General features: G+C 38.5%; 1 protein-coding gene across 1 annotated transcript in view; it reads left to right on the top strand.

The window, feature by feature from the left end:
• Positions 1–21,012, top strand: part of LOC139123384 (cadherin-23-like) — an 84,449-nt gene that overhangs the window by 13,942 nt on the left and 49,495 nt on the right. The window contains exons 21-46 of the mRNA XM_070689533.1: positions 321–385; positions 1,126–1,366; positions 1,936–2,178; positions 2,807–3,001; positions 3,524–3,622; positions 4,152–4,295; positions 5,110–5,268; positions 6,205–6,366; positions 6,846–7,048; positions 7,404–7,533; positions 8,178–8,269; positions 8,618–8,702; positions 9,171–9,299; positions 10,189–10,253; positions 10,990–11,230; positions 11,837–12,079; positions 12,672–12,866; positions 13,383–13,481; positions 14,037–14,180; positions 16,675–16,833; positions 17,751–17,912; positions 18,537–18,739; positions 19,027–19,156; positions 19,829–19,920; positions 20,250–20,334; positions 20,745–20,873. Coding sequence (XP_070545634.1) covers positions 321–385; positions 1,126–1,366; positions 1,936–2,178; positions 2,807–3,001; positions 3,524–3,622; positions 4,152–4,295; positions 5,110–5,268; positions 6,205–6,366; positions 6,846–7,048; positions 7,404–7,533; positions 8,178–8,269; positions 8,618–8,702; positions 9,171–9,299; positions 10,189–10,253; positions 10,990–11,230; positions 11,837–12,079; positions 12,672–12,866; positions 13,383–13,481; positions 14,037–14,180; positions 16,675–16,833; positions 17,751–17,912; positions 18,537–18,739; positions 19,027–19,156; positions 19,829–19,920; positions 20,250–20,334; positions 20,745–20,873 — 3,894 coding nt within the window. The remainder of the gene's footprint in view (positions 1–320; positions 386–1,125; positions 1,367–1,935; positions 2,179–2,806; positions 3,002–3,523; positions 3,623–4,151; positions 4,296–5,109; positions 5,269–6,204; positions 6,367–6,845; positions 7,049–7,403; positions 7,534–8,177; positions 8,270–8,617; positions 8,703–9,170; positions 9,300–10,188; positions 10,254–10,989; positions 11,231–11,836; positions 12,080–12,671; positions 12,867–13,382; positions 13,482–14,036; positions 14,181–16,674; positions 16,834–17,750; positions 17,913–18,536; positions 18,740–19,026; positions 19,157–19,828; positions 19,921–20,249; positions 20,335–20,744; positions 20,874–21,012) is intronic.

Here is a 21,012-nt window from a genome sequence, read left to right as displayed (position 1 = left end):
TAAGATTTGACTTTTGGATTTTCACAAAACCAAGGCGGTGAAAATATGACCTACTCCTTACGCTTTAAAATCATTCCACATAAGTTGCATACCAGCAGAATGTTCATTGTAAAAAAATCGAGAAAAGGTTAGATACAAGAAAATATCTTCAACATTACTTGTGGACAACCGACTTCCAGATACTGAAAAACCTGTCGTGTCAACTCTTTTCCTGAACTCCAAAGAAGTGTTAAAGCAAAGAAGTCAGATTTTGAATGTGTCTCTGAACTTGACTCAGCCTGAACACTTTTTTATTGCTATTGTTCTTTCTTCCTATCAAGGCATATGATATTGACGAGGGACAGAATGCCGATATTTCCTTCCGTGTAGCTGAACCAATGCAAGGGTATGTTTGATGTTTTTCATGTAACCTCATACCTTACTGAGTCTTATGGATGTCATACAGCATTCTCCTACTACAGCAAATATAAATATTGGGGTCACATACAATATTTTGAAAGTGTAAAACGTCAAAGTCAGAAAGTCGTTGACACTTCAATGTGCATATAATTTCAGTAGTAAAGACACAACAAGATCTTTACAATTCATATATTTGACCAATTGCAGTATATTACATATCCAAAGCTATTCAAATCTATCATTTATCCGAAATATGAAATCGACAAGGTCAAAGCACGATGACAACTGTCGTCATAAAGTAATGGTAGGGGGGGAATCGGAAAGACATGAAATTGATTTTTATTGTACACATTGAAAACAAAAGTAACACTTGGCTAGAATGCCATTGTTCCGAAGTCACTGCAACTACCATTTCTTGCTACACATGATGGTGAACGTCCGTATTACTTGACAGGTTTTGCGGATCGGCATATTTTTATCTACAGTAAAATGTAGGTGAATAGATTTCTTTAACCCTTTCACCATCATGGTTTAAGCCCAAACCCATTGTTATCAATGGTAATGATGCACTTGTTGACGGAAACTTTGGGGTGAACAGATTAATTGGACGTGGGGTATTGAATAGCACACCAACACTGCACACCACAGTGAGATATTGCGAAACTCAACGTTTCTCTTTCAAAATGAACAATAGCAAAATTTGTACTATTTTCCTTTCAAATGCAGCAACTTTAATGTTGATAGTGATGGTAAAGTATACACGGTTCAACCATTGGATCGCGAAGAACAAGCGGTACATCCAGTTTACATTTTAGCCATTGACGGTGGAGAAAGTCCGAGAACTGGCGAGACTTTAGTCACCGTGTATCTTCAAGACATCAACGACAACGCGCCGCAGTTTGAGGAGGACTTGTACCTAGGCATGGCGCTGGAAGACATCCCAGGATTCAAAGTGGCCACAGTCAGAGTGAGTTTAGTTGGTCCTATAGACCATTCCGTTCACAAAATTTTTCATCGTTATAGTATTTGTAACGCAGCCTTTACTTTGCTTTGGCGCACCTGAAGAACCCTATCTATGCTCATTTATCTAAAAACAATCATTTTAAAGGGTATATCCTCGGCCTTGTAGCTGCACCTCTATGATTATGTTGATTTTCAAAATTGTTCGGTGTGGGTCAAGTATTCTGCAGTCTTCCTAAAGTTCGTTTCAGCCATTTTTTGCTGGCGAAAATAGCACGTAGTTGGTTATATACAGAGAAGCCTTTTGCAGTTGACACAACAAGACAACCGGGAAATGATGATTCATGAAAAGGCCTGTTCGGGTCGATCGGTCCCTCAGGGTAGTATCGCAACCTGTCATTTTTTAGGAAAGGTGGCTTTTAAAAACCCATCAAATCCGCTTTACCATGGAAGACTTACTAACGCATGCCGTCGACAACTGAAATAGTTTTCAGGTCGGCCTTCCTTCGTCAGTTTTTCTGGATTGACCCGGCTCTAAACTTGACGAAAATGCATCTAATTCTGTTACACACACAGGCCGTTGACGAAGACGACGATGCGGACAACGGCGCAGTGAGGTACGCTATCTTAGACAAGAACGGCACCGACTACGAAAACTTTAAAGTGGACGAGGTTACTGGGGAAGTGTTCATCGTGTCCAGTGTTCAGATAGAAGATACCGGTGAGATCTTGACCGTGGACATCGAAGCGTTCAATCCGGTTCCTTATGACATTGATGGAATCGTAAATGATACTACATCTGTGGAAGTTACACTAAAGGTGTGTTGCAGGTTCTTTGTTTCTAAATTTACTTTGCAGACGTAAAGACGTGCAGACATATGGAAGAACATTCTTAGGATGCATAACCGAGCCTGTATCAACAATTAATTCTTAAGGTAGTATGCACCTAGAAAGTAAAAAAAAGTAAAAGTTTCAACTTTTTTTCAAAGTTTCCTCAAGGAATATTTCAACCATTGTCTTTGAAAATCAAGAATAAGAATCCGGGGTACGTGCAAATTTTGGTACTAGAGAAACAAATTACCCAAGATTTACCGATATCCGAAATTCGAAGTGGCTGCCTTCCCTGGGTTATGTCTCCGAAGAAAAGTGAAATTTTCGATTTTCGAAAAACTAAGCAGTGAAAAGTTTTAAGAGCTTCAAAATGAGCCCAAGGAAGCGGTAGATCAGAAAAGAATTGTAAAAGTTTGAGAGTCCGAATATCTGTCCCTGAGGCGCATTTTACCTTAACACAGTAATTCTTAAACACGTACAAATCTGCTTTCCAAACAACGCATCATACAGACGTTGTAAAGTGTTATTTGTCTATTTAACGCAGCGCTTTCTGTCAATTACATGGTATATTCTTTTCCGGATGGTAGATAAATGCTATAATATGTTTAAATCGCAGGCTTTGAACGATAGCAACGCCCACAGCCCAGAATTCAATCAAACCAGCTACAGCATGGAAACCGAGGAGAACGATTACCCCGGTGGCAGTTTCAACGTGTTCGTGGGACAAGTCTTCGCAGAGGACAAAGACGGCGATATCACAGGATACGAGATACTGTACGGAAATGAAGGAGCCCAATTTAACATTTCTGAGGTAAATAACTTCCGTTGAAGCCAATATTGGAAGACACAGAATCTCATTTCGCACTACTCATCGGTAGCCTTAAAAGTCGCTTGAAGTAGGGTTCAGCCAAGGGGCAGCCCCCTTAGTTCGTATTAACAGATTTATGTCCACTGATTTTACGGAAATTGTAAATTCGCTTCACGCTTTTAATGGCTGAGAAAATTATCAATATGAGCTTTTGGTTTATGCTAGGACATTGCACAAAAATATATCTGGTAAAGTTTAGAGAACTATTTGTGTGGGGGATGTAACCCGTCTTATTTCTTGCACGTGTGGTATTGAAATGTGGACGCCTTGAATTTCGTCATCATGCTCATGATTGTGTGTTGCTCAAGAATTATCAGTATGGGATCCCATGTAAAACGCAGTTTAGCCGAAAATGAACCTCAAACATAACGACTGATTTACTGATACGAAGAAAGTTGATATGCTTGGGACACATACGTATTAATCGTACGGGTAAGAAGTTGAAAATATGTTATGTGTTTAAAGGACGGAACGATCAGTACAGCTGGCGTCATTGACCGAGAAACACAGCCGTGGCACACGCTGATAGTCATTGCTGAAGATGATGGCGAACCATCCAGAATGGTAAGTCAACATAAATGTCGATGGCGCTCCTATAACATCAAATGTCAGATATAACGACTGTAGGTGGAGTCTTTATTGATGAAGATGGTTATCATACTTCATATCGCTTAATAGATTATTTGGACAAATGAGATTGTGAAGATATTGATGATTTTTAGGGTAATTAGGATGACAGTGGATAGATGTATCAATTCATGGCATGATGATGATGATGATGAGACAGTGATGCTACTGATGGTGGTGGCAGTGGTGATTGTGGTCGTAGTTTTCGAAATGTCAATAGCTTTACATACAGCAATAACTGAAGACATTGGGCTAAAATTGTCCACAATAAAGTCTACAGTTACCATAGGTAGTACCGCACTTTAGAGAGTGCTTTGCTTACTGTTTGATCCAGCAAATTACACATAGTTCATGCCTCTTCCATGGAAAAAGTAAATTTTCTTAGAACCACGACTCTATAAAACTTCTCAGTCACATGGATCAAACCAAAGGACTGTTTTTCTTTATGCATTTTTATCGTTCAAAGGGTATAACAGAAGTTCAAATTGAAGTGCAAGATGTCAATGATAACGCTCCAATAATGAGTGACGATGAGTACTATGGTACAGTGCCTGAACACTCTCCGTCCGGTACAATAGTTTGTGGAATCATGGCAACTGATCTTGATGAGGTATGCTATTTAAATCACAGGAAAATAAAAGTTCAAGAGCTTGTCCTCTTTAAACACATATTTTCATCTTGACATCATATATATATATTTATATATATATATATATATATATATATATATATATATATATATAATATATATATATATATATATAAAAATAAATGAATAAATAAATAAATAAATAAATATTATTTATTTATTATTTATTTATTTATTTATTTATTTATTTATTTATTATAACGCTCTGCTTTTTGCATTGAGCACTGTAATTTCCCTCGAGGACATCTGTCTTATATATATATATATATATATATATATATATATATATATATATATATATATAATATATAATATATATATATTATATATATATATATATATATAATATATATATATATATATATCGTTTCAATTTCAATTCTATACAGACTATTTGCTGGTCTGTAATAATAAAAATTTACAAATAGCTATATACACTCACAAAATTCAATACACCATGTAGATTCTAGCTAAATCTCATTGTTGAATGTTCTCTGTGAAAAAAGTGCTATTGGCCGAGGCCAGGCATTGAATAAAGATACACACAAAAATGCATACTATTAGCTATTGGAGAAAAAGGACTAATTTTATAATTCATTTCAAAATGATAAGTTGATTTCAGCTGGCTTTACATTCCAAGTTCACATTCATTGAACTGCAGTGGCCCTTTATCCGTTCGGGGATACCATTAAGAACTTATCCGTTCGTCCTGGTTTTCGTTCATTGAAGTCTAACTCGGACTTATATGACAACGGTTACACCTGTTTTCCTGTAGGGAGACAACGCAGTATTCAAATTTGTCATCGACAGCGAAATCTTTAAGGTGGATGATCCTATGTCAGTAACGCCCAACACAGCCATAGCTTATGTACGAGTCCATGACTCCACTCTGTTGGATTTTGAAACATTGCCGGGTGAAGATTTTCACATCGAGGTAAGGCCTTTCCTACGTTTTTTGGTGAGTTTACACCCCAACGATTTTTTGTCAACAATTCGAGTAGAGCACAAAGCACACATCAAACACATATTGCTCATTTTGAAATATCCTGAATATGTCTGGAAGTGAAATAACAGGCTGACCAAATGTTAATATCTTAAAAATTTAATGACGTTGGGAGCATTTACAACGTAAGTTACTACATGTTAGCAGTAGATATTTCATGACCTCTTCATGACCTCTGCATGATTGATAAGGTAAAAAGGGGCGGTTATTTTATTGCATTTACTGCCTGATGGAATAACTGGACTTTGTTCAATTTCACCCTATTTGTATACGTAAGAGGTGAAGGTAGTGGTTGCGATGAAATTTGACAACTGTACCACTTCTGTATCTTCTGTGTTCAATAGGAAGGTGCCCAATGAAAAGGAAAAATGTTCATTTCACCGATTGCTTACGGTGACTCAAGTATTACTTGAATTTCCTTCGATATAATAACATTGCGTACCTGCTGATAAGGCCATGAGTTCATAAGAGGCAGACCTCTATATTTTGGTCATCTCTAACCTTGGGTCAGGACATATGGTACACATATGGTACGATCTAGTATTCAGGCAACAGTACTGCTGTCATAATCATCCCAGTAGATAAACATGTAGTCCATTGATAATGTGCACTGTCTGTTCTGTTAAACTTTGAGCGTATGAGTCTGAACGATCGGACTATACGTCGTTTTTGTTCTGTTTTCCCAAAACGTCAGCTACAGGGCTTACATTAGACTGAAAGATCCGTCGCTCGAGGACGCTCCCTCCCTATGCTTCCAATATCTTACTCAGAGGGGAGCGAGAAAGCGCCCTCGAGCGACGGATCTTCCATTCTAGGCTTACATAATTATCCAGCTTAAATTCTTTATATGAACATCACTTATTACAGGTGTATGCCGTTGAAACGGAGACTTCGGAGTCATTTCGCAGTAATGCGTCTTTGATCTGGATCAACATCACTGATATCAACGATAACGCTCCCGTGTTCCTGAACGAACCCTACTCAGGATCTGTCTACGAAAATGTCACAGAACCAACCTACCTCATGACGGTAAGGTGCTGCAAATCACAAACTGAATCTAAAATGTCGAGATGGACACTCTATCGTCTCTCCTTGTAATGTCATTTCGTTGATTAGTTGACTGTAAACTTTCTTATAATTTTGCAACCGCACAACTTTATTGAATTATCGCAAGATAAAAGGACACTTTGACCGTGGTAAAAAGCGATCAATTTAAATAGAGAGGTATATTGTGTTCAGTGTCGACATACACAATAAATGGAAGATGACGCGTTTTTGCTCCCATACGCAGTGAAGGGTAGTGCCGTGTGAGCAGACACCTGTGCACACACAGAGGTGCGCATAGATTGCATGATTACAGTGAGCAATTATCTGTTGTCAAAAGTAACATCTCTATCGAAGCCAATGTGTCTATTTTCTGCATGGTTATAGATTTCATTGTCATTCTATCTTTAGAGTTATTTTTCTGAACAAAACTCAGCCATCATGGTTTGCCTTTAATTTGTCAGATCGAGGCCGACGATGCAGACACAGGACTGAATGGTGAGGTGGCCTATAGTATCTACTCAGCCACAGGCAATGGCATGTCCATATTTACCATTGATCAGGACACCGGTGACTTAAGCGCCACTTTTTATCATCTCTTGGACGCAGATACAATTGACAGTTACGTCATTTTCGTCATGGCAGCAGATAAGGGAGAACCGCCAAGGTGAGCTTTGTTCATTTCAATATTTTATTGTTACACCAAGCAGAACTTTAAATGAAGTTTTCTGGATATGATGAAATGTTACTTGGAAAGCAACTCATCTGCTATACCAAACGGCGAAGTAACAACGAGTAAACTTATTCGTCTCCAGAGAACTGCATAAAATCACCAAGGTTTTCAGGAAATATTGTCTGAACTGCGTGTCACATACGTGACTTCGACATGATAGCATTCTCGATTCTGGCTTTACTTCACTGTTGGACATTTATGCATTGCCAAATCCCATACATCAATTTCAAATCAAGAAGGGTGTAAGCGTTCATATGATTCATGTTTTTTGTCACTCGTCTTTTTGCAGATCTAATCTAACAGAAGTGCATATTGAAGTCATCAACGTAAATGACGAGCCGCCAGAGTTTATCAATGCACCTTTCTCGGCAAGCATCAGTGAGGGCGCTCTTGTCGGTGCTTCTCTATTTAACATATCGGTAACGTTATTCTGCATTCTTAGCTTCTGTTCCTTGCTTCGATTAAATTGTGAGATAGGGTTTTACTGCTGACGCAATCAATCTCTGTTGATATTTCCAGTGTTTAAAGTAATTGTTCGTTGTAGAGAATTGAAAGTAGCGTATCTGAGTACTTAACAACGCAAGATTTATGGTTTACTTTTTATGATTTCTGTCATGGTATCAGTATTACCATGTGACTGTGTGAAGACACGAAATCGTGGGTCTACATGTAGACGGCGATGCTATCGTACACGCGAAGCGGAACTCCGATGACTTGAAAACATGAATCATGCATATACCTTATTGTATTCTTGCTTCGGGTGTCGACGACGTGAAATCGTATTTATTACCGCCTTCTCTCTGGAGACAATGGTGCAGTAGTTTTGACTGTTGGGAACCAATGATATTTTAGGTCCAAGATGGCATCCCTAACCATTATATTTTTTCCTTTTCGTCGGATAAAGTTCCTTTTTTTGCTGGGTCATAGTAAAGAATCCATAACCAATTTACACATTCCTCACAGGTATTCAAGTGTACAAGAAAGAACCGATTTTGATTAAATTTCATTAAATTCTTAAATCAAGTGATGTTTTACTACATCTCCTCTATTTCTTTATATATAGGCATATGATGTGGATGGCGATCAACTGACATTCTCCTTTGGAAATGACAGGAATGTGTCTGATGACGGTCACTTCTTCATGGATTCCGTCTCGTACGTGTCTTTGATTTTTTCTGCTCTGTTGTCGCCGAGAATTTGGCTGTATTTCATTCCATGAAGTGACTTGTTTGACACATATAATATACTGAGAGAGAGAGAGAGAGAGAGAGAGAGAGAGAGAGAGAGAGAGAGAGAGAGAGAGAGAGAGGAGAACGTACGTAAGTCTCAACGATAATATGTATCTTCATAACTTTGAGCTTGACCTAAAAGGGGATTTATTCAAGAGTTAAAGCTTCAAGCATGCCAGAAATGGCGGCATTATCTGATGGATATTCATAATTATAAAACATAATTTTTACAAATTCACTCACCCGGAGTTATTTTTCTTTCTTCCTTCAATAGAGGTGAAGTGTTCATCTTTGACCTATTGGACAGGGACAGTCAAGCCCATCACAACATGACAGTGTCTGTATCAGACGGGTACTTTGTAAGTTTCCTTCGTTGTCATGGCAAGTGGTGACGTTTGCATCGACCACATTTGAGACTGGAGTGCATTGTAATGATAAGTCATAATTGTGATGTGACAGAACCACAGGGTCAATGGTCATGACATTGACTTTAATGACGGTGACGATCACGGCAACCATGATTATAGGGATAATGACGATGACAAATTATTATGATATAGATAAGGTGATGATGATGATGATGATGATGATGATGATGATGATGATGATGTTGGTGGTGGTGGTGGTGGTGATGACGATGATGATGGTGGTGATGGTGATGATGATGGTGATGATGGTGGCGGTAGTGGTGGTAGTGGCGACGGTGGTAATTATTTACAGTGTAGGTGATGCATGTTTCAATGGTTACTGTTTGACTGCCTATTCCAAGGAAGACAGCTCTCGATATATTGGATAGATAACAAAAATGTATGCAATTTACTTTACAGACGGCAAATGACACAGACCTGTCAGTCATTGTCACAGATATCAATGATAACGACCCAATCATCAACGCTGTCAATCAAACAGTCACCATCCTCGAAGAGGAAGAGGATTCCGTTATCACTTACGTTTCGGTAAAATTTAATTTTATCATTCAGGTCCCCTGGTTCTCAAAGCCCTGAGATGGCCTGATGATTAGTGTGCTTTCTAAACTCACACTTTGTTAATATCTATATCAGTCACAATTAATAGAAATGGTGACGTGATTATTGTAGATATTGTTATGAGATGAGAATGATCGTGGTTCTGCATCATTTCTGGCTGTTCATTGAAGAAAAACTGAGCAAGCAAGGGCTCATTTCGAACTATCCCAAAATCGAGTATTCTATTTTATTTTGATTTAATTTTTTAGCGGAGTTTTGTTACTTTTATCATCGATTGTAAAATGCCAATTATTTCAATTGTACTCTTATGGTATCACCACTTTAGATGGAGTACCAACATAAGATACTTAGTACCATCGCCTCGAAATGTAACGTTTGACTTGTGTTCAACATTTCGTGAAAGTAAACTTTTAACCTTTCTCAAGAATGAATATCATATGAGGAGTCGCTGTGCAAATTGTTGTAATAAAAACAACATTGCCCAAAGTTTACATATACTAGGAAAACCAAAATAGGCTGGTTTGCCGATGTTAATGCTCTAAGATTTGACTTTTGGTTTTTCACAAAACCAAGGCGGTGTAAACATCATCTACTCCATACTCTTTAAAATCAGTCCACAAAATCTGCATACCAGCAGAGTGTTTAATGTAAAAAAAATGAGAGAGGGTTTGATGCATGAAAATACATTTAACTTTACCTGTGGACAACCGCCTCCCAGATACTGAAAAACCTGTCGTGTCATCTCTTTTCCTGAAATCCAATGAAGTGTTAAATCAAAGAAGTCAGATTGTGAATGTGTCTCTGAACTTGACTTAACCTGAACACTTTTCTCTTGCTACTGTTCTTTCTTCCTATCAAGGCATATGATATCGACGAGGGACAAAATGCCAATATTTCCTTCCATATAGCTGAACCCATGCAAGGGTATGTTTGATGTTTTTCATGATACCTCGTAGTGCCTTACTGAGTCCTATGGATGTCATACAGCATTCTCCTACTACAGCAAATATAAATATTTGGGTCACATACAATATTTTGAAAGCGTAAAGGGTCGACGTCAGTGAGGTCGTTGACACTTCAATGTGCATAATTGCTGCAGGAAAGACACAACAAGATCTTTACAGAGCATATGTTTGACCAATTGCAGTATATTACGTACCCAGATCTATTCAAATCAATCTGTTATCCGAAATATGAAATCGACAAGGTCAAAGGACGATGACTAATGTCCGTAAAATGAATTTAAGGGGAAATTTTCGAAATCGAGTTGTCTTGTACACATTGAAGTCAGTATCAATACTTGGCTAGAATACCATTGTACCGAAGTTAGTCAGTCACAGCAACTGCCATTTCTTGCTACGCATGATACAGAACGTCCGTATTACTTGACAGGTTTTGCCGATCGGCATATTTTTATCTGTAGTAAAATGTCGGTGAATGTATTTCTTTAACCCTTTCACCACCATGGTTTGGTCCAAACCCATTGTTTTCAATGGTGATAATGGACTTTTCACGACGACTTTGGGTGAACAGGTTAACTGGACGAGGGGTATTGAATAGCACACTTACGTGGCATATCACAGTGAGATATTGCGAATCTCAGTGTTTCTCTGCCAAATGAATAATAGCAAAGTTAATACTATTTTCCTTTCAAATGCAGCAACTTTAGTGTTGATAGTGATGGTAAAGTATACACGGCGCAACCATTGGATCGAGAAGAACAAGCTGTCCATCCAGTCTACGTTTTAGCCATTGACGGAGGAGAAAGTCCAAGAACTGGCGAGACTTTAGTCACCGTGTATCTTGAAGACATCAACGACAACGCGCCGCAGTTTGAGGAGGACTTGTACCTGGGCATGGCGCTGGAAGGCATCCCAGGGTTCAAAGTGGCCACAGTCAGAGTGAGTCTTGTTGGTCCTATATGTAGACCACCCCGTTTACAGGTTGCTTCATCTTTATAGTATTTGTAACGTAGCCTTTACTTTGGCACACATCAAGAACCCTATGCGCATATATCTTATAAAACAATCATTTTAAGGGGTATTTCCTTGGCCTTGTAGCTGGACTCTCTATGATTATGTTGAATTGTAAAATTGTTCGTTGTGGGTCAAGTATTCGGCAGTTTTCCTAGTGTTCGTTTCAGCCCTTTTGGTAGAAGCGTGGGCTTTACTAGGGGAAATCGCATGTAGTCGGTTTTGTACAGAGAGGCCTTTTGCAGTTGACACAACGAAATAGTCGGAAAATGGTGCGTCATGAAAACGTCTCTTCGGGTCGATCGGCCCCCAGGGTCGTAATTGATCGCAACCTGCAATTTCATATTTTTAGGAAAGGTAGCTTTGGAAATCTGTTTTACCAAGGACGACCGACTAACGCATGCCTAGGGCGATATTCTTGCGCAGTCTCATCAACTGAGATAGTTTCCAAGTTAGCCTTCCTTCGTCAGTTTTGTCTGGATTGACCCGGCTCTAAACTTCATGAAAATGCATCTCATTCTGTTACACACACAGGCCGTTGACGAAGACGACGATGCGGACAACGGCGCAGTGAGGTATGCTATCTTAGACAAGAACGGCACGGACTACAATTACTTTAAAGTGGACGAGGTTACTGGGGAAGTGTTCATCGCATCAAGTGTTCTGATAGAAGATACCGGTGAGATCTTGACCGTGGACATCGAAGCATTCAATCCGGTACCTTACGACATTGATGGAATTGTAAATGATACTACATCTGTCGAAGTCACACTAAAGGTATGTTTCAGGTTCTATGTTTCTAAAGTTACTTTGGAAACGTAAAGACGTGCATACATATGTAAGAACATTGTTAGGATGCACCTGTATCAACAATTATTTCTTAAGCTAGTAAGCGCTGAGAAAGTAAAATTTAAACTTTTGCTCAAACGTCCACAAGAAATATTTTTTCAACCATTCTCATTCAAAATCAAGAATAACAATCGGGGTTACGTGCAAATTTTGGTACAAGAGAAACAAGCTTAGATTTACCGATATCTGAAAATAAAAATGGCTACCTTCCCTGTGTTATCTCCACGAAAAAATTAAATTTTCGGATTTTCGGAAAACTAAGCGGAAGAAATTTTTTCTTACACCAAAAGCTTCAAAATGAGCCCCCACAAGTGGTAGATCAGAAAAGAATTGTAAAAGTTTAAGAGTCCGAATATCTGTCCCCAAGGCGCATTCTACCTGAACATAGTAATTCCTAAACATGTACATATCTGCTTTCCACAACAACGCATCATACAGACGTTGTAAAGTTCCTTCAGTCAATTGCATTGTATATTTTTTCCGGATGGTAGACATATGGTACGATATGTTTATGTTGCAGGCTTTGAACGATAGCAACGTCCACGGCCCAGAATTCAACCAAACCAGCTACAGAATGGAAACCGAGGAGAACGATTACCCCGGTGGCAGTTTCAACGTGTTCGTGGGACAAGTCTTCGCAGAGGACAAAGACGGCGATATCACCAGATACGAGATATTGTACGGAAATGAAGGAGGCCAATTTAACATTTCTGAGGTAAATAACTTCCGTTGAAGCCAATATTGGTAGACACAGAATCTCATTTCGCATTACTAATCGGTAGCCCTGAAAGTCGCCTGAAGTAGGGTTCAGCCGAGGGAAATCCCCCTTAGTTCGTATTAACAGATTTATGTCCACTAATTTTACGGAAATTGTAAATTCGCTTCACTCTTTTATTGACTGAGAAAATTATCAATATGAGTTTTTGGTTTATGCTAGATATTGTGCACAAATATATCTGGTAACGTTTAGAGAACTATTTGTGTGGGGGATATAACCTGTCCTATTTCGTAGACGTGTAGGGCTGAAATGTGGACGCCTTCAATTCGCCATCATGCTCATAATTGTATCTTGTTCGAGATATATCAGTATGGGATCCCATGTAAAACGCAATTTTGCCATAAATGAACCTTAATCATAAGACTGATTTACTGAAATGGAGAAAGTTGATATGCTTAAGACACATACGTATTCATCGGAAGAAGTTGAAAATGTGTTATAATGTGCTTAAAGGACGGAACGATCAGCACAGCTGGGGTTATTGACCGAGAAGCGCAGCCGTGGCATACGTTGACAGTCATTGCTGAAGATGATGGCGAACCATCCAGAATGGTAAGTAAACATAAATATCGATGGCGTTCCTCTAACATCAAATGTAAGACATTACGACTGTAGGTGGAGCCCTTATTGATGAAGATGATTATCATACTTCATATCGGTTAATGGCTTATGTGGACAAGTGAGATTGTCAAGATATTGCTGATTTTTAGGGTAATTAGGACGACAGTGGATAGATGTGTAAATTCATGGCATGATGATGATGATGATGATGATGATGATGATGATGATGATGATGATGAGACAGTGCTGTTACTGATGGTGGTAGTGGTGATTGTGGTCGTGGTTGTCGAAATGTTAATAGCTTCACATACAGCAATAACTGAAGACATTGGGCTAAAATTGTCCACAATAAAGTCTACAGTTACCATTGGTAGTACCGCACTTTTGAGAGTGCGTGCTTACTGTTTGATCCAGCCAATTACACATAGTTCATGCCTCTTCCATGGAAAAAGTAAATTTTCTTAGAACCACGACTCTATAAAATTTCTCAGTCACATGGATCAAAAAAAAATACTGATTTTGTTTATGCATTTTTATCGTTCAAAGGGTATAACAGAAGTTCAAATTGAAGTGCAAGATGTCAATGATAACGCTCCAATAATGAGTGACGATGAGTACTATGGTACAGTGCCTGAACACTCTCCGTCCGGTACAATAGTTTGTGGAATCATGGCAACTGATCTTGATGAGGTATAGTATTTAAATCATAGGAAAATTAAAGTTCAAGAGCTTGTCCTCTATAATCCATCTGACTGTCAGCTTATGACCTTACATACATATTTTCATCTTGACAGCATTTGTCTTAAAGACGAGTTCAATATACATATATATATATATATATATATATATAATATATATATTATATATATATATATATATATATATATATATATAATATATATATATATATATATATATATATATATATATATATAGATATATATATATATGGGGGGGATTATATATATTTATCACATACATTGACCAAGTTATCCCTATAGTATGGCGTCACACTATAGGTATATGACTACGATGAATCCATATTCCACATGTGGTGGATATGGGACCCGGACTACTTTTAAAACGTAAGCAAATATCAGCTGTTCAGGACTTATTTTCAAATCCCTGAAATGCAAAAGTGGGAAAGTAATGAAACATAAGAAAATGTGGAGTATTAAAATATATGTGTAGATACAAAATACCGTCGATACTTGACTTTTTTTGAATGTGTGTATCTTCGTCGTTGATTTCGATTGAAACGTTTGATTTGTACACCGCTGACATTTTAGTACGATATGTTACCGGCATTTTGTGTTGTCTACCTCGTCAAAATTGCCCTTGTCGATGTCCATCAAACAACTTAAGCATAACCGATAACCCAAGACACGTACCAATCATCCCTGCAGCAGTAAGAATGTTTTCTGAAGCAACATTGACGGGTTTCAAGTTCAACATCACGATCAATGCTGCCGCGGCAGTCAACAAGTCGAGTCCCGGGGCGAGCCGATGCAGCGAAGAGCGTACATCATTTCTGACAGCAATGACGATACTCCGGACTTGAGACCGTGACTCATCAGAAGAAATGCTATTTTATTTTTCAAGAGCGACGAGTTCACAATGTTATCAGTACATGTAAACTTAAAGGTGCAAGCTATTCTTTTGTCCGTGCATAGTGTGCATCACGTACGTTTCCTGTATTGTACCTTGTTGTTGAACTCCCGTCGTCTCGCGTCTGAGCTAAGAAAGACTTGTTGCTTGTATGTATAGTCTTACCGATTGAGTCAGAGCCGAACACTGTTCTTCATTATATTTAAACAAGCTCATTTTATTCGTAAAATTAAACATACAATTGACAATTTCGTAAAACATAATAATTGTTAATTTTGAAAATTTCATACAAACTTTGCAAAGCAGAATTCTTTGAATGATGTTCGAATACTGACAAAAATAACCCGTTCTCGCCAGCCGCGGCCGAGTGTCGCGACGTCCCGCTTGTACGTTCAATAATTTTATTAATGAATTTTCACTAAAATTGATGTTATAATATGTACCAAATAAATACCTTGCATTAAAAATCCATTGTCTTTTCTATTTCCGCTTGATTCGCACAGAAAAAGCACTACGAAAGACGCTAATTATCCATAGGAGCAGCCTCAACATGTTGAGCTGAGCGCAGTCAAGTCAGCTGTGACCCAGCCACGACCGCATAACACAAGCGTATGAATTCTTGAAAAATACTAACTCTCGTTTTTTCCCAGTAATTATCATTCCTGGAAGGTTTATTCACGGAAAACTGGGTCTATGCATGTGATAAATAAATAATCCCCCGTATTCCTCACTCGTGTGTCTGCGTCGCTGACTCGTGATTCCCCGTGTAGCGAGCGGCCGTATCCCCCCTCGCATACGGCTCGAAGGGATACGGCCGCTACACGGGGAATCACTCGTCGGCGACGCAGCCACACTCGTTCGGAATACGGGGGGATTATATATATATATATATATATATATATATATATATATATATATATATATATATATATATATATATATATATATATATATATATATATATATATATACATAATATATATATATAGATATATATATATTGATATATTGAAATATATATAGTGCGAATCAAATATATATATATATATATATATATATATATATATATATATATATATATATATATATATATATATATATATATATATATATATATATATACATATCGTTTTCAATTCTATATAGATTATTTACTGGTCCGTGATAATAAAAATTTACAAATAGCTGTGTACCCTCAGAATATTCAAATCTTACACCATGTAGATTCTGGCTAAATCTCATGGTTGTATGTTCTCTGTGAAAAAAGTGCGATGGGCCGAGGCCTGTTATTGAATAAAGATACACACAAAAATGCATACTTTTAGATGCACACAAAAATGCATACTTTTAGTTATTGGAGAAAATGACTAATTTTATAACTAATTTCAAAATGATAAGTTGTTTACAGCTAGCTTTACATTCCGAGTTCACATTCATTGAACTGCAGTTGCCCTTTATACGTTCGCCGATAATTCGTTAGCCGATATCACAAATAACTTGTTCGTTCGCCATGGACTTAGTTAATTGAAGTCTAACTGTGACTTATATGACAACGGTTACACCTGTTTTCCTGTAGGGAGACAACGCAGTATTCAAATTTGTCATCGACAGCGAAATCTTTAAGGTGGATGATCCTATGTCAGTAACGCCCAACACAGCCATAGCTTATGTACGAGTCCATGACTCAACTCTGTTGGATTTTGAAACATTGCCCGGTGAAGATTTGCACATCGAGGTAAGGCCTTTCCTACGTTTTCTGGTAAGTTTACACCCCAGCGATTTTTCTGTAATCGATTTCGAGTAGAGCACAAAACACACATCTTGCTTATTTTGAAATATCCTAAATATGATATATCTGGAAGTGTAATAACTGCATGACTAAATCTTATAATCTTCAACTTTTGATGACGTCGGGAGCATTTACAACGTAAGTTACTACAAGTTAACAGTACATATTTCATGACCTCTTCATCTGCATGATTGATAAGGTAAAAAGGGGCGGTTATTTTATTGCATTTACCGCCTGATGGAATAACTGGACTTTGTTCAATTTCACCCTATTTGTATACATAAGAGGTCAAAGTAGTGGTTGCGATGAAATTTGCCAAACTGTACCACTTCTGTATTTCCCATGTTAGACAGGAAGGTGTGCCATGACAAGGAAAAATGTTCATTTCACCGTTTGCTTACGGTGACTCCAGTAGTACTTGAATTTTCTTTGATATAATAACATTGCGTACGTGCTGATAAGGCCATGAGTTCCCAAGACGGCAGACCTCTAGATTTTGGTTATCTGACACCTGGGGGTCAGTACACATGGTACACATATGGCACGATCTAGTATTCATGCAACAGTACTGCTGTCATAATCATCCAACTAGGTAAACAAGGTAGTCTATTGATAATGTGATTTGAGCGTATGAGTCCAGGCGATCGGACTATACGTCGTATTTGTTGTGTTTTTCCAAAAACGTCAGCTACAGGGCTTACATTAGACTGAAAGATCCGTCGCTCGAGGACGCTCCCTCTCTACGCTCCCCTTCTCTTACTAAGAGGGGGAGCGTAGAGAGCGCCCTCGAGCGACGGATATTCAAGTCTAGGCTTGCATAAGTATCCAGCTTAAATTCTTTATATGAACATCACTTATTACAGGTGTATGCCGTTGAAACGGACACTTCGGAGTTATTTCGCAGCAATGCGTCTTTGATCTGGATCAACATCACTGATATCAACGATAACGCTCCCGTGTTCCTGAACGAACCCTACTCAGGATCTGTCTACGAAAATGTCACAGAACCAACCTACCTCATGACGGTAAGGTGCTGCAAATCACAAACTGAATCTAAAATGTCGAGATGGACACTCTATCGTCTCTCCTTTGTAATGTCATTTCGTTGATTAGTTGAGTGTAAACTTTCTTATAATTTTTGCACCTGCACAACTTTATTGAATTATCGCAAGATAAAAGGACACTTTGACTGTGGTAAAAAGCGATTTAAGGCCGGTGGTCATCGGAACGGCGCACAAAGGTCGCTAGGGTCCCCTACCACCGATATAAAACACTGTATCCAAGCAGCTATTTTGACATGATGCATCTATATAGTGCATAGAATACAATGTTTGTAAACAAGAAAGTTGCCCATGCGCAGTTCTGACTACCAATTCCCTTTAAACAGTGAGGTGTATCGTGTTTCAGTGTCGACATACACAATAAATTGAAGATGACGCGTGTTTTTCTCAAAAACGCAGTGAAGGGGGTGTCCCGTGTGAGCAGACACCCGTGCGCACACAGGTGCGCACAATCTGCTGTCAAAAGTAATATCTCGATCGAAACCCATTTGTCAATTGCCTATATGGTTATAGACTGCATTGTCATTCTATCTTCAGTGGGTTTTTTTCTGAAGAAACTCAACTATCATGGTTTACTTTTATTGTCAGATCGAGGCCGATGATGCAGACACGGGAAGGGATGGTGAGGTGGCCTATAGTATCTTCTCAGCTACAGACAATGGCATGTCCATATTTACCATTGATCAGGACGCCGGTGACTTAAGCGCCACTTTTTATGATCTCTTAGACGCAGACACAATTGACAGTTACGTCATTTTCGTCATGGCAGCAGATAAGGGAGAAACCCCAAGGTGAGATTTATTTATTTCAATATTTTATTGTTGCACCCAGCAGAACTTTAAATGACGTTTTCTGGACATCTATATCCAACGGCGAGGAAACAACGAGTAAACTTATTCGTCTCCAGAGAACTGCATAAAATCACCAAGGTCTTCACTTCGACATGATAGCATTCTGGAGTCTGGCTTTACTTCGCTGTTGGACATTTATGCATTGCCAAATCCCATACATGGATTTCAAATCAAGAAGGGTGTAAGCGTTCATATGATTCATGTTTTTGTCACTCGTCTTTTTGCAGATCTAATCTAACAGAAGTGCATATTGAAGTCATCAACGTAAATGACGAGCCACCAGAGTTTATCAATGCACCTTTCTCAGCAAGCATCAGTGAGGGCGCTCTTGTTGGCGCTTCTGTATTTAACATATCGGTAACGTTATTCTGTAATTCTTATCTTCACATCACTCTTCCTTGCTTCGATTAAATTGTGAGATAGGGTTTTATTACTGCCGGTGCAATCAATCTCTGTTGATATTTCCAGTGTTTAAAGTAATTGTTCATTTTAGAGAACTGAAACTAGTGTATCTGAGTACTTTTAAGAGGAAGGACAACGCTAGATTTACGATTCACTGTTCATGATTTATTTGTCATGGTATCAGTAATACCGTATGGCAGCGTCAAGGCACGAAATCGCGAGTCTACATGTAGACGGCGATGCTACCATTACACGCGAAGCGGAATTCCAATGACTTAAAGGCATGAATCATGCAATATGCTTTATTATGCTCTTGCTTTGGAAGCCGATGACGTGAAGTCGTATTTATCACCGCCTTCTGTCCAGGGACAGTGGTGCAGTAGTTCTGACTGCTGTCTTTTGAGAAGCTATGATGTTTTAGGTCCAAGGTGGCATCACTAGCATTTTATCTTTTCATTTCGTTGGATTAAAGTTTCTTTTTTGTTGGGTCGTAGTAAGAATCCACAACAAAATTACACATTCTCACTGTTATTCAAGTGTATAAGAAACAACCGATTTTGATTAAATTACTTTAAATTCTAAATCACCTGATGTCTTACTACATCTCCTCTATTTCTTGACATATAGGCGTATGATGTGGATGGCGATCAGCTGACATTCTCCTTTGGAAATGACAGGAATGTGTCTGATGACGGCCACTTCTTCATGGATTCCGTCTCGTAGGTGTCTTTGATTTTTCCTTTTTTGTTGTTGCTGAGAATTCGGCTGCATTTCATGTCATGAAATTACTTTGTTTGACACATACAATATACTGAGAGAGGAGAGAGAGAGAGAGAGAGAGAGAGAGAGAGAGAGAGAGAGAGAGAGAGAGAGAGAGAGAGAGAGGGGGGGGGAACATAACTCTAAATGATAATATGTCCTTTCATTACTTTGACATCGACCTAAAAGGGGATTTATTCAAGAGTTAAGCATGCAAGAAATAGCGGCATTATACAGAATCTTTACAACTTCACTCACCCGGAGTTATTTTTGTTTCTTCCTTGAATAGAGGTGAAGTGTTCATCTTTGACCTGTTGGACAGGGACAGTCAAGCCCATCACAACATGACAGTGTCTGTTACAGACGGGTACTTTGTAAGTTTCCTTTGTTGTCATGGCAAGTGATGACGTTTTTATCGACCACATTTGAGACTGGAGTGCATTGTAATGATAAGTCATAATTGTAATGTGACAGAACCACAGGGGTCAATGGTCATGACATTGACTTTAATGACGGTGACGATCACGGCAACCATGATTATAGTGATAATGACGATGACAAATTATTATGATGTAGATAAGATGATGATGATGATGATGATGATGATGATGATGATGATGATGGTGGTGGTGGTGGTGGTGATGGTGGTGGCGGCGGTGGTAATTAGTAACAGTGTTGGTGATGCATGTTTCAATGGTTACTGTCTTGACTGCCTATTCCAAGGAAAACAGCTCTCGATGTATGATTGGATAGATGACAAAAATGTATGCAATTTACTTTACAGACGGCAAATGACACAGACCTGTCAGTCATCGTCACAGATATCAATGATAACGACCCAATCATCGACGCTGTCAATCAAACAGTCACCATCCTTGAAGAGGCAGATGATGCTGTTATCACTTACGTTTCGGTAATACGTAGTTTTATCATTCAGGTCCCCTGATTCTCAAAAACCCGTAAGATGGCCTGATGATGAGTGTGCTTTCTTAACTCACACATTGTTTACATCTATATCAGTCTTAATTAATAGAAATGGTGACGTGATTATT

The sequence above is a fragment of the Ptychodera flava genome, chromosome 22 (assembly GCF_041260155.1).
Source record: "Ptychodera flava strain L36383 chromosome 22, AS_Pfla_20210202, whole genome shotgun sequence".
In the NCBI taxonomy this organism is placed as follows: domain Eukaryota; kingdom Metazoa; phylum Hemichordata; class Enteropneusta; family Ptychoderidae; genus Ptychodera; species Ptychodera flava.
This window is presented reverse-complemented; position numbering and strand designations above follow the sequence as displayed.